This window comes from Dipteris shenzhenensis, chromosome 26 (assembly GCF_047967505.1).
Source record: "Dipteris shenzhenensis isolate YYH24624 ecotype China chromosome 26, Dip_SZ_1.0, whole genome shotgun sequence".
NCBI classification, from domain to species: domain Eukaryota; kingdom Viridiplantae; phylum Streptophyta; class Polypodiopsida; order Gleicheniales; family Dipteridaceae; genus Dipteris; species Dipteris shenzhenensis.
In genome coordinates this window covers 9,529,724-9,544,230 of record NC_141621.1, presented here as the reverse complement: position 1 = coordinate 9,544,230, position 14,507 = coordinate 9,529,724, and the positions used below count along the sequence as shown (strand labels likewise).

At 46.0% G+C, this 14,507-nt stretch overlaps 1 protein-coding gene across 3 annotated transcripts in view; it reads right to left on the bottom strand.

Annotated features, from left to right (window-relative positions):
- Positions 1–14,507, bottom strand: part of LOC147884641 (uncharacterized) — a 186,348-nt gene that overhangs the window by 94,892 nt on the left and 76,949 nt on the right. For all 3 annotated transcript variants that reach the window (XM_087397364.1, XM_087397363.1, XM_087397362.1), the window contains 2 exons: positions 10,976–11,122; positions 10,693–10,807 (listed from right to left, as the gene is read on the bottom strand). In XM_087397364.1, the coding sequence (XP_087253490.1) occupies positions 10,693–10,807; positions 10,976–11,122 (262 nt within the window). The remainder of the gene's footprint in view (positions 1–10,692; positions 10,808–10,975; positions 11,123–14,507) is intronic.

Below are 14,507 nucleotides of genomic sequence, written 5' to 3'. Positions count from 1 at the left end.
TCACAGAAGATAGAGTTTGCTTCACCATCCTGTACATGATGCAAGTCATGCAAAAGCTTCCTTAACTACATTAACTCCGTAGTGGCCGAGTTTGCAGCTTTGTACTCTGCTTCACTGGAGGAAAGAGAGACTCGCTCTTGCTTCTTACTGAGCCATGAGATACAGGATGAACCCAATGAGAAGCAATAGGACCGTCTGTCGTCAATGTCCCTTACCAACTGAGTCGGTGAAACCACTCAGCTCTAGATCACAATCTGAAGCATAATGCAAGCTAAGAGAGAGAGTGACATGGACATTTGAGAACCCTCTTTGCTGCATTCCAATGTGTGATCGTGGGACAATGCATGAATTGGCTCAAAAGCCCTGTGGCGTAGGCAATATCAGGCCGTGTGGAGCATAGATATATGTCCAACTGCCTGTACAAAGTGCCATCAAACTTTCCAGCAGTATCATGCTTACTCAGCTTGAGTCTCTTTTCCAATGGACTACCACAGGCTTACGGTTCTCCATTTTAAATTTCTGCAACAACCCCTTCGAATACTTTGTCTGTGACATAGAAATCCCATCATGGCTCTGCCAAAACTCAATGCCAAGACAATAATGCAATAGGCCCAAATCTGTCATGTCAAAGTTGTGACATAAAGCAGACTGCATTGCTGTAATTTGCTGCAAATCACTGCCAGTGAGTATGATGTCATCCACATATAGTACCAACATGACCAATTCTGATTTGCAGAACATACAGATTTGGCTCTGTATGAGTGTTTACAAAGCCCTAGGACATCAAAAACTGATGTATCTTCTGATACCACGCACGAGGTGCTTGCTTTAGCCCATATAGAGCCTTCCTGAGCTTGCATACCTTGTGCTCTTGTCCCTTCACCTCAAAACCTTGGGGCTGATGTATATAGACCTTCTCTTTAAGATCTCCACTGAGGAAAGCAGTCTTGACATCCATCTAGTACACTGACCAATCATAAAATTAAGCAAGAGAGATCATTGAATGAATGGTGGTCATCTTGGCCACTGGAGCAAAAGTCTCCTCATAATCTATCGCCTCCTCTTGTGCGTACCTCTTGGCAACCAAACGGGCTTTGTATTTCTCAACTATGCCATCTAAATGGTATTTCACCTTATAAATCCATTTCTTGCCAACCACATTTTTGCCAATGGGCGCATCAACCAAGGTCCCATGTGGCATTCTTCTCAATGGATTTAATCTCAGCTTCCATAGATTTCTGCCATGCCAGATTATGCTGAGCATCCTTGAAGCTTTGAGGCTCATTTTCAGCTTCCATCACTGAGGTCATCAAAGCAAAATTGACCTTTTTCTGATTTGTCTGAGTGCTGGCCCTGGTTTTCCCCAAAGTACGCTGATCCTCCTTAGCATCTTGAATGGTCAACCTTGCCCAACGTGGAATAGATTTCTTTGTTGTACCACTCGGGGCTGCATCAACATCTTAGTGGCCTCACGACGTTGATAATGCCTCCAAACATGAGGCTGCCTATTCTCAATAATTTGCTGCAACTCTGAAATATTTGAGGGAGAGCCATCTCGACATGTGGCAAGCGATCTGACCTATGAGAAGTAGAAGGGGAAGCATCAAGAGACTCCATCTCATCATCCTCAAACTGGATGATGTCCAAAGGGGTGTCATCGTATGGTGGCAAGTCTACACTAGCAGGCTGCATGCACTCATTCTCAGCAAAGAGAACATCTTTGCTGATTATTACCTTCCTGGTAGTGGGATTATAAAGACTAAATCCCCTGCTTTCAATGCTATACCCCATGAAAATGCATTTCACACCCTTGTCATCAAGCTTTGTCTGATGTGCATCTGGAACCAAAGCATATGCCACTGAGCCAAAAACTATGAAATGACTACCCTTTGGCTTAATGCCATACAAAGCCTCAAATGGAGTCACATTAACCAAAGCTTTGGTAAGGCATCTGTTTTGAATGTAAGTGGCTGTCACAACTACTCCTCCCCAAAAAGCCTTTGAGACTCTTGAATTTCAGCATGCATCTCGTCACCTCCATGAGAGTACGATTCTTCCTCTCAGAAAGTGGATTATGCTATGGTGTGTAAGTGTTGGAACTGTGGGGAGACACGAAGTGGATAAAGAACACGAGAGTGTAGTCCACACACAAAGCTCCACTGAATAGTTCAACAATAGAAGTACAAGACTTGGGATATATATGAAACCCAAGTATAAAGTGAAAACCCTAGACTAGAATAACTTAGACCAAGTCTAGCCTACAATACCATACCATTGTATGTTCTATCAAATCCCCCTTCAATGGTATGGCTGAAGTACTGTGGGAACTCCTCAGAAGTACCTAGGGTACCTAAAGTACCATGGTTGCACAAATTCATCCAACAGGATATAGCAACCTATGGGAGTATTACAAGAAAAACAATGTGATTTTACAACCCCCCTTGACATTGTTGTAATGTGTCTGATTCCCAAGCTTGTTCAATGACGTACAAACACTTCTGCTGACAGGCTCTTAGTGAAGATATCTGCTACATTGTCTCAGATGGACAATAGATGAGGCTAATGATGCCATCTGCTATACAATCCCCTGTAAAGCGATAGTGATTTTCCACATGTTTCATGCGAGCATGAAAAACATGATTGTTACCAATCTTTATGCAACTCTGACTGTCACACTAGATAGAGGTGGCCTGATCATCTTGTGAATGATGCAAGTCATAAAGTAGCTTCCTTAGCCATATGCATTCTGTAGTAGCTGCATTTGCTGCCTTATACTCCACTTCACTAGAAGAAAGAGAGACCCTGGCCTGTTTCTTACTTAACCAAGATATGCACGCGGAACCCAAAGAGAAACAGTAGCCAGAAATGGATTTTCTATCATCAGTGTCCCCTAACCAATCAGAATCTGTGAAGCCACATAGATCAAGATCACAAGCATTGGTATAATGCATCCCAAGAGTAATAGTGCCATGCACATATCTGAGAACATGCTTGGTGGCATTCCAATGAGTGATAGTGGGACAATGCATAAACTGACTCTATACTCCTGCAGCATAAGCAATATCAGGCCTTGTGGAACACAAATAGATAAGACTCCCCACCAACTGTCTGTAGAAAGTGCCATCAAACTTTTTAGCCTTATCATACTTAGACAGTTTGAGACCCTTCTCAAGAGGTGTAGCTATAGGCTTACTATTCTCCATGTGAAATCTTTGTAATATACTCCTGGCATACTTAGTTTGGGACATGAAAATACCATCTTGAGTTTGCCAAAACTCAATGCCCAAACAATAGTGCAGTAAACCCAAGACTGTCATATCAAATGACCGAGACAAAGCTGATTTTACTGATGCAATATTTCCCTCATCACTGCCAGTAAGCATGATATCATCCACATAAAGAATAAGAATGATGATTTCTGATTTTTCTTGAAGCACATAGAGATTTGGCTCAGTATGAGTGCTAACAAAGCCCTGTGATAACAAGAACTGATGGATTTTATGGTACCAAGCCCGAGGTGCTAGTTTCAGCCCATATAAAGCTTTGCGAAGCTTGCATACCTTTTGTTCCTATCCCTTAACCACAAAACCTTGGGGCTGCTGCACATAGACCTCTTCCTTTAGGTCTCTATTCAAGAAGGCCGTCTTCACATCCATCTGATAAACAGGCCAACCGTAACTTGCAGCAAGAGAAATGACAGTCCGAATGGTTGTCATCTTGGCTACAGGAGCAAAATCATAGTAAATTCCTTCCTCCTGACTATACCCCTTGGCAACTAAACGGGCCTTATGTTTCTCAACTGTGCCATCAGAATGATATTTCAACTTATAAATCCACTTGGTGCCAACTACATTCTTCCCAACAGGGAGATCGACCAATTCCCAAGTGGCATTCTTTTCAATGGACTGAATTTCAGATTTCATAGCATCTTCCCATAATGGGTGTCCCTGAGCATCCTCAAAACACTGAGGTTCAATTTCAGCTTCCATAACTGTGCTCATCAAGGCATAATTGACCTGATTTTGTGCTTGCCTTGTACTAGACCTTGTTCTCCCCAACACAAGCTGATTTTGTGCATCCTGAATGGTAGCCCGAGCCCATCTAGGAAGGGGCTGACTAGCTGCAGCAGGCTGAGATTGATCTGCAAATTTTACCCTCCTCCTTTCATAGACAATAGGTTGATTTTCATTGACTGATTTCTGAACTGAAATTTCAGAAGTGCTACCTTCATCAATATGGGGAATTTCTCCAAATGTAGTGGAGGAAGAACTTGGTGTGTTTGACACATGTGATGGCATATCTTCTGACTTAAAATGAACAATATCCAAAGGTGTAGTGTCCTCAATGGGCATATGTAAATCCTTAGGCATAAAGCAATTATTTTCATTGAAAGCAACATCTTTGCTTATGATAATTTTCCGTGTTTTAGGATTGTAAAGCCTATAGCCCTTGCTTTCAGTACTATAACCCCAAATATGCATTTGATTCCCTTATCATCAAGCTTGAATCTGTGTTGATCTGGCACTAATGCATATGCCACTGATCCAAAAATTCTGAAGTGGCACAAGCAATAGTAAGTTACTAGTAACATAGTAAAATTGGAACGCTCAAAGGTGGTGTTCTCAATGAGAAAGAACTGTAGAAACCCAAACAAACAAGCCAAAAGAGACTTGAGAGCAGCTCAGATATTCCAACAGCAGGAGAACTGTGCCAGGAGGTGATCCCACAGAGCCAGGACCTCAGAAGGCAAGAGCCAGTGTCTAGGTGTGCTCCAGGGTAGGGCGACCTGTTGAAGACCTGAAAATTGCATGCCAGGAGGTGCTATAGAGGTAGGTGACCTGTTTTTGGGCTGCAGTTTGTTGTCAGGAGAGGCTCTACTGGCATATTGTGCCGTTGGCAAGCTGGAGGAGCTGTTCTAAGATAGGCAACCTGTTTCGAGGTGTTGTTTGGAGCTGAATTTTGACTGCTTTCAGTGTGGGAAGTAGAGAGAATGCGCCATAGAGTTGTCTGGTCAGAAATTTGAAGATCTGGCATGGCATAGAGGATGGACTGTTCCAATTTTGAGCATTGGCGAGCTAGTTTTACTGTCTTGAAATAGGCGAAGTCATATACAGAGGTTCGGAGCTGTTTTTTTGCCAGAAAAGTGGCCCAGTACATGGTATCAGTAGATTGAGGGCTGATGCTGTGTTTATGTTTGTGGGAGTCTGTAGAGGTGTTGGGTTCCTATAAACTTGCTGGAAATAGCAAAAATCAGAACTGTTTTGGAGATTTTGGTATGGAGTTGGCAGAAGAGGTGTCTTTTCTGGGTAGGAAGTGCCATTGAACAGGAAAAGCAAGATTCTGAAGCTGGACAGTCTGCTGCAGCAAAGCTTACATTTGGAGCCTGTCTGGAAAGGAAAGAAGAAGAACCTAAGGAAGAAGCTGACAGTTTGTTGGCTGAATTTACTGAACCAATCAGGTGGCTGTTCATTCCTTTTGATCACTGGAGAATGCTCACTTATGTTGAGATACTTTCCAGGCAGAAATAGAGTGCTTGGTTGACCATAAATGACTTGGCTGAGAGTGTTGAAATGCATTTGATGAGTATATGGAGACAAACTACAGGTGCAAAGATGATGGCAAACTGAAGACCTGAGGCTTCTATGTTGGGCACTTGTTTATTATCTAGGGATCCTTATGTCTGTTTTTTTTTTGTGTCTTGATGGCTGATTAAAGCTTACATGTTGGGAATGATGACTTACATGTAAATGTTTGATGTTTTTCTGTGTTGGACATATGCTTTGGGTGCCGGTGTAAAAACATTCAAACTCCAAGAACCAACACGATGGTTGCTCCAAGACAACCTTGAATCCTCCAGGGAGGCTCGAGGGGGGATTTTCCTCCTCAAGGAGAGGGAGGATCGAGGAGGTTGTATCCCTGGCTCGAGGGGGGATTTCCCTCCTCAAGGAGAGGGAGGATCGAGGAGGTTGTACTCAGGGAGGCTCGAGGGGGGATTTCCCTCCTCAAGGAGAGGGAGGATCGAGAAGGTTGTAGTCAAGAAGATAGTAATATGCTGGAGCTCTCTTGTTGCTTAGCAAAAGAGGGTGCGCCAATTGCCTCAACAGTATTTGCACGAATCTCTTCATTCTCAATATGTTCCCTTGTGTCAGACTACTCTATTCGAGCTATTAAAGCTATCTTGTTTTGCCAATGGACCAAAACACGTCTACAGAGGATAAACCAAGCGAGAAATGTCATCAGAAGCCCACACAGCTACTGATCCTTCGGAGATCTTGAGCTTCAAATTCTAAGAAGGGTCAATATGTTGAAATGTATTTGTCAATTTAGTTTGGTCCAGAGGTAGAGAGTTTCTCATATGAAGGCTTTAATGCAGAAATAGTATTGTTAGTGGAACATGAATCTTATTGGTCAGTTATACTGAAGTTAGATGATGAAGAATGGGAAGGAGTAGCTATTCCCCAAGATATCCCTGAAAGCATAATGCATATTGAATTCTATGAAGAGGGAGATGCCTAATGATTGCAAGAGCAAGAGTGGCATGCTGTGTGTATAAAGATCTTGTGTTGATACTTCTTGTGTAGTTCTGGGTATGGTGAGGTGGATATAGGTAGCTATAAAGGCCATTGCTGCTCTATCATTTTGTTCATCCAACGTCATAATGTTTTAAATTATATATATATATATATTTATTTATTTATTTATATATTTATATATATATATATATATATATATATATATATATTAATTTTTTCAAGAAAGAGCTTCTACTAAGTAAGAGAGAAAACCCGCAAGAGCAAGCTCAAAGCGGAATACATCATGAAATCATGAGGATAAATAAACCCCCTCAACATGAGGTGGAAAACAACCAAGGCTGAGGCTGAAAGTGCCACCTCAATCCTGTAGGAGTCGAGTCTCCATACGGCCATACGGCCATCGAGGTATGTATGGTTTCTATCCATACATATCTCCCTGCATACTCATCCATACGGCCATCAAGGTATGTATGGTGTCTATCCAGATACTAGCCAATGTGTGCGAGGGATGAACCTGAGTTCCCTCCAATGCCTCTGTGCATCTGGCTCTCTAGATTTGCCAGGCTGCTATGCTTGCTAGAATCTCTCAAGAGGTATCCACAGAGGCATGTACAGCTACAAAAGGAAGGTGTGGTATCACATCCAAAGAACAGGACTCAACCTGATGATGGCGAATCAAAATGGCACAAGAGGAATCAAGTCTCTCATAGAATACCTAAGGCCCTGTAAGAGAAAGCCAAGCCACTGAGCCCCATGTCATAAAGAATGGGGAGTGGACAAAGTGACTGAAAATCCTGGCTACCCCCATCCAAATCATCCTCACCTATCTGCAATCCCATAAGCAATAATGAATCGTCTCCAAAGCAAAGAGGCAACGAGGGCAAGTAGGGTCGGCTCCGAACTTGGATCTCCAAAGGTTCACTGCAATCCCACCATGGATAGAAAGCCAAAAGAAAAGAGTGATCTTTCTATTTCTGTGGGATTTCCAGAGTCTCTTCCAAAAGCACCTCTGCAAATCATCAATGATATCAAATGCCTCCCAATGACGGTAACTCAACCATGTTAAAGTCACCTCCAATCACCCATTAATCCGCAATGGGGGCCCAGGAGAGTAAATCCTTCCACATAATGACACGTTCCCCTCTAATGTTGGAGGCATATAGGTTAAGGAAACCAACCTTACGTCCTCCAATGAGGAGAATAATCCACTGAGCCCTAGATGGGATAATGACTCCGTGTCCAACAACTAAGGGAAGAACCGACTGTGAAACTGAAATAGAAGTGCCTTCCCTAGTGCCCAAGGCAGGCGACCAAAAAGAATGACCTGAAAGCAACTTGTCTGACTTGGCACAATCTCTAGAATACAGTTTCTGTTGCTGAATAAATAAGATATCAATGGAACCCCCAGTAACACCCAGTTTCTGTTGCTGAATAAATAAGATATCAATGGAACCCCCAGTAACAATGGATGAAGCTGATGATCCCCGATCAGCTGTCTGTGGTGGCAATGTGGGACACCACCTAGGCCCTGTATGTTCTAGCTAGCAATCCTTATCGACGGGAGGATGTAGAGTGGAACACCTTACCCGGCCTAGTGGCGGAAACAAACCCCTCAACAGGGGAAGACCTCCTGCTCGAGGAGCGAGGAATGGAACCAAGTGGTGGAAAATCAACAGGGGAAAGAACCCTGCCACCTGACGCCCTATCAATAGGAAACCCAATCACTGGCTCACCCAAAGTAGAGGGCACAAACAACTCCTTTGGGAAATGTGAAGCATCTGCGAGAGCTGAAAATGAGTTCCTGTGAATCAAGCCAGACACCGAGTGCGAAGGATCCCTTCTGAGAGAAGAGGATCAATAGTGTAAACCATCCCCTTCTCCCTATCCAAGGGAGGAACTGAGGACTGCTCTAGACAATCCTGTGTCTGCATGGCCGCAGAGACCTCTACTACCTCGGGGAGAGTGTCTGGCACCGCTGGTTCCAGGGGAGAAGCTGCAATCTAGGAGGAGGTCGAAGCTGAAGCGTCTCGAACTGTGTGAGGTGAAACTGGAGGGATAGCCGAGGTGAAACAAAGTCCACTAGTGTATCCTCATGAACTGAAGGTGGAATCTGCACACGAACTGAAACCCACTAGTATGAGGCAGGTGCTCTTGCAGGTCATGAGGCACCGGAGGTAAAAGGTGGCAGTACCAAAGGAGTACTCAGTCGATGAGGAGCACTCTAGCGAGTAGGAGCTGTACCACCACAAGGACCACCCTATCGAGGTCGAGGATTAGGTGCTGGACCTGTACCAACCCCCTGTCGAAGCCGAGGAGCAAGTGGTGGACCTTTACCACCCCCTGTCGAGGCCATGGGACGGTGGCTGTACCAGAGGGCTTCTTGGGCCTTTTCTTCTTCCTGGGACAATCCCTATCCCATGGTCCTGCCTGCCTGCAATCTCTACCCTCTAGCGAAAAAAGGAACCATCAAGGCGCCACTGGATCATAACATGGTTCATCATGAGGTTGGGAAACTTACGAAGGACCCTAACTCTATCTTCCTATGTCTAGGTGTAAAAACTCAACTTTGAGCACGGTGCTCGCAGTCTCTGGAGTGTCAAAAATAACTTGGAAAAAGCCTCATTCCAGAAGACGAACATCTAAAAGTCGTGGAGTGAGGTCTGGGGGGAGAGCCGCAAGCATCCACTCTTTGGCTTAGGATCTAGAAGGGTGAGACCCGAAGATGCGTGCGAGTAACGTGGTAGAGCATTCAATCTCTACATCCTTATTGAGCTGCTGCAACTCGTCTTCAAAAAAAGTAATAGTTTTCGCGGCCTGTGGAGGTGGAGTAGGATTGGCTGACGGAATATCCACCGCCAATCGAGGTGAGGAGGCCAATTCGAACACTTTTGAGGCTCCGTCCGCTCCAAAAATTGTTGCAGGAGAAGGAAAGAGGGGGGAGATAGGAAGGGTTTGACAAGAAGGAGAGGAGAAAGCTTTGGAGAGAAGAGGGCTGAGGCGGAGGTTAGGGAGCGGGGTAGAAGAGAAGGGGGAAGAGGAGAGCAAGGAGAGGCGGGGGGGAAAGGCAGCGGGGAAGAGGGAGGGGGTGAGGCATAGGGAAGGGAGCGGGGAGAAGGCGGAGTAGGGGGCAGGGTAGAGGCGGAGGGAAGGGAGAGGGGTATAAGGCGAGGTAGAGGGCGGGGAAGAGGGGAGGTAGGGAGCGGGGTAGAAGGCGGGGGTAGGGAGCGGGGAGGGGGCCGGGTAGAAGGAGAGGAGGGAGCGGGGGTAAGAGGCGAGGAAGGGAGCGGGGGGTAGAAGGCGAGGTAGGGAGAGGGTAGAAGGGAGTGGCTGAAGGGGAGGGGGTGGACTGAGAGGGAGGGAGGGCGCAGGCTGAGAGGGAGAGGAGAGGGAGCAGAAGGAGAGGCAGGGAGGGGGCGGGCTGAGAGGGAGAGGAGGGAGCGAGGGGCTGAGGGAGGGGGAGGGGGAGCAGCTGAGGGCGGGGGAGAGGGAGAGGGAGGGGCTGAGGGAGAGGGGGCAGCAAGGGAGCGGGGAGGAGCAGCAGCTGAATATTTGTTTTTTGACTTGGTGGTTCTGTATAATATATTCTGAGATAAAATTTAGATGTGCCCTTGCTAGTGTGCAACTTCAGCACCAGCAGGGGAAGCCCACAACCAAATTTTTTTTTCAGATTTTATCACGTGTCACCTTCTCTCAGCATCCTGCCAATTCTTCTTTGAGTGAACTGCATGATATCCTTCATCTATGTCTGGAGGACTTTGTCAACTTTCTGCGAATCCAACTCCTCCCAAATCTTCATTTTTTCAACTAGACCATACTAACTATGCAATTCATCGATCACAATACCATTCAATACATCCTGTTTAGATCAGGTTGAGGCTAATCTGGTGCCCCTGGTTCTTTGCATTTGCCACCCTGATTCTCCTCACACTCTGCCCGCTAAATCCTTTCTTTCCGAGCAAACACTTTCGTTGCCATTAGTATTGAGTCGAGCCTCTAAACTTCCACCGATTTATCAGATTTTGCTCAAAGTTTCATTCCTTCAAGGACCCACAGGTCCCACTGCTTCCCTCTTTGGCTCCCTTGAAGCCTTAATTCAACAAGTTGTTCACTATTTTGCATATATTTAGAGAGAGAAAGCATGATTTGTTGAAGAACTTACCAAAACCAAGTGCAAGAAATGGTACAACTGATCCTGCCAATGGGGAGAGTTTGATTCCAAGAGCTGATGTCAATCCAAATCCAGAAAATATGGCAAATGAAACCACAACCATACCCTGAAACCATTACCAGTAAAAGCACAACCAGGCTTATCAACGCATACACACTGGTTAGTTTCAATGATTTTACCTACTTTATAATCTGAACACAAGGCATCATATGATTCTCTATTTAATTGTGCAATACATTCAGAAAATATTATGTCAAGAAAATGATGTTATTACCATCAGCACTAGCCATGTGTGTGAATGAACGGGATTCCGTAGGTTGACAAATACTGCAAAAGCATATGAGCAAACTAAAATAGCACTCAAACTGATCTGCCAAACAGGGACACGATTTGCATCCGCTAGAACGTCTTCTGATGACCTCTGCAAGAACATGATTGATTGAGACACACATGCATTCTCTTTCTCCAGGTGCCCCACCCCCCTTCTCTCTCTCTCTCTCTCTCTCTCTCTCTCTCTCTCTCTCTACATAGGCCATGTATGGCCTTCCGTGGACCTTTAATAAAATTTCTTTCTTTCTTTCTCTCTCTCTCTCTCTCTCACTCGCCTCCCTCTCACTCGACATGAGCTCAGTCAGGTTATCAGGGCAGATTTGTTGCAGCTATACACGTTTCGCACTTGGGTTCATCCCACGGAGCTTCCTACGAAGATGGCCACATATCGTGACCATTTTCTCAGGATTTCAGAGGATGGCTTCATCATATCCCCAGGATATATCGGCGTTCATATGTCGCACTCACTCAGGATTGCCTTGGGCCAGCTCAGGGTATCTTCCCACAGATTAGACGTTGAGGCCGGCAGGATGCGTCGTACAGCTACCGGACATAGACCCAGGCGAGAGACTAGGATATGCCCTTGTTGCACTATGGGGGAGGTGGAGACTGAGGAGCACTTTGTTTGCAGATGCCCTTTATATTATGAGATCCGTGGCAAATTTCACTGTTTATTTGGGCACGGATTTGGACCTCTCTCTCGGATTATGGAGTATGAGGATCAGTATTGCTTAGCGTTGTTCATCAGGGAGATCACCAGATACAGAGAGAGATTCCTCAGAGAGCACCGTCGCATCCCTGCCAGAGACCTGGTTATTCATGAGGAGCAGGACGAGGCGCAGGACCATGAGCACAGAGATAGCCCATCTTGCCAGAGAGCACCGATGGTTCCACCCCGAGGATGTACATATGACATGCTCCGGCAGCACCGCAGGATGATCTTACACAGAGGCCGTACCCGTCGCTTTATTTCTAGACGACGGAGGATGATGGCAGATTTTCGGAGGAGATTGCTCCATGGAGACTTGGCACCGCCAGCAGCCCATTTGACACTTGCCCAGATCTTCACACTCATGGCAGGAGGCATGGTCGATGGCCATGACTTCCATCATTTCTTTGGATCACAGACCCCTTAGGGAAGACGATGTTCCTCATATTCCATATTTTACATTTTGTATCTAGGCAATTTTGGTACTCTATTTCATTTCATTTTGTATCTAGGATTTTTGTAGCCATTTTTGGCATCTTAGCGGTATTACGATGAGGCCACCTAGTTGGCGCATCGTTGATGATGTATTTTCCTTTCGGATGATTTTGTGTCCCATAGGCCATGTATGGCCTTCCGTGGACCTTTAATAAAATTTCTTTCTTTCTTTCTTTCTTTCTCTCTCTCTCTCTCTCTCTCTACATACATACATACTTTCTTTCTTTTTTGGGTGGAAAAGTTTGTTGCATTATATTACAGAGTCACTATCCCAAAGTGGGATGTGCCCAAATACATCAAGAAAAGATCGCAATATATGACAAGTATACACCATGATCTATAGACTCTGTTTTCAAGCAATCATAAAAATATTGTTGCAAAGAGCGCCTCAAAACAGAGTAAATTGAAAAAATTAGATCACCAAAAACTCTATGACTTTTTTCCTTCCATAGAGTCAAAAGTGCCCAATATCTCCTTCTACCCCGCTCCTACCCCTGCCTTTTTTCCTTCTTCCTGTCTTCTCCCTCTTCCTTCTCCCGCAGCTTTTTTTTGGAGAGGAAGGAGCCCCAAAAATGTCAGAGTTGACCTCCTCACCTCGATTGGCGATGGATACTCTGTCAGCCAATCCTACTCCACCTCCACCAGCCGTGAAAACTATTACTTTTTCTAAAGACTAGTTGCAGCAGCTCAAGAAGGACGTAGAGCTTGTTGCTAGCACACATCTTCGGGTCTCACCCTTCCAGATCCCAAGCCAGAGACTGGATGCTTGCGGCTCTCCCCCCAAACCTCACTCCACGATTGTTAGATGTTCGTCTTCTGGGACAAGGTTTTTTCCAAGTTGTTTTTGACACTCCAGAGGCTGAGAGCACTGTGCTCAAAGCTGAGTTTTCACACCTGGGACACAAGAAGATCTTCTTTGACGCCTTTGATATTGGTTTCCACCCAGTGGAGGCAGATAAGAAAATATTTTCGCTCTTCGTCAGATTTCCCGGGCTTCCCCAGGTTTACCATCGACTTCTTTCTATTATTGGGGAGCATTTTGGTGCGGTTGCTGAGATCCCACTCCTCCTTGGGTTGCCATTGACTCCAGTAGAGGCAACCAAGGCTGATGGGGTACCTAGAGTTAGGGTCCTCTGTAAGGATCCTAACCTCACCTTGGACCATCTTATGATCTAGCGCCCGGATGGTTCCTTTCTTCGCCAAAGAGTAGAGATTACAGGTAGGCAGGACCAGTGCAGGATATGCCAGGACCATTGGACACTTTGCCAGGGATTGCCCCACGAAGAAGAAAAGGCCCAAGAAGTCCTTTGATATAGCTACCGCCCCATGGCCTCGACAAGGGGGTGGTATAAGTCCAACACTTGCTCCTCGGCCTCGACAGGGGGGTGGTACAGGTCCTACACCTGCTCCTCGAACTCTGCATGGTAGTCCTCCTCAGGATGGTGGTGGTACAAGTCCAGCACCTACTCCTCGACTTCGACAGGGGGGGTGGTACAGGTCCAGCACCTGCTCCTCGACCTCCACATGGTGGTCCTCCTCAGGATGGTGGTTTAGCTCCTGCTCGCCAGAGTGCTCCTCCACGGAGCGCTCCTTTGATACCGCCACCTTCTACCTCAGTTGCCTCACGACCTTCTGCCTCAGGGGCACCCGATGCATTCCAGTGGTTCCAGTTCGTGTGCAGATCCCTCCTTTTGTTCACGAGGGTACACTAGTGGACTCTGCTTCACCTGGGGCTGTCCCTCCAATCTCACCTCGCACAGTCCGAGACGCTGAAGCTTCGACCTCCTCCCCGGTTGCAGCTTCTCCCCTAGAACCAGTGGTGCCAGATACTCTCCTTGAGGCAATAGAGGTCTCCGCGGCTGGGCAGACACAGGATCGAGAGTAGTCCTCACTTCCTCCCTTAGATAGGGAAAATGGGATGCTTTGCACTATTGATCCTCTTCTCTCAGAAGGGATCCTTCGCACTCCGGTGTTTGGATTGCTTCACAGGAACTCATTTTCAGCCCTGGCAGATGCTTCAGATTTCCCAGAGGAGGAGTTTGTGCCCTCTACTTTTGGTAAGCCAGTGATTGGGTTTCCTGTTGACAGGGCTTCTTCTTCAGGCGGCAGGTTGTTTTCCCCTGTTGATTTTCCGCCACTTGGTTGGATTCTCGCTCCTCGAGCAGGAGGTCTTCCCCCGTTCAGGGGTTTGTTTCTGCCACTAGGTCGGGTAAGGTGTTCCACTCTACATCCTCCCATCTATGAGTATTATTAGTTGGAACATACAGGGCCT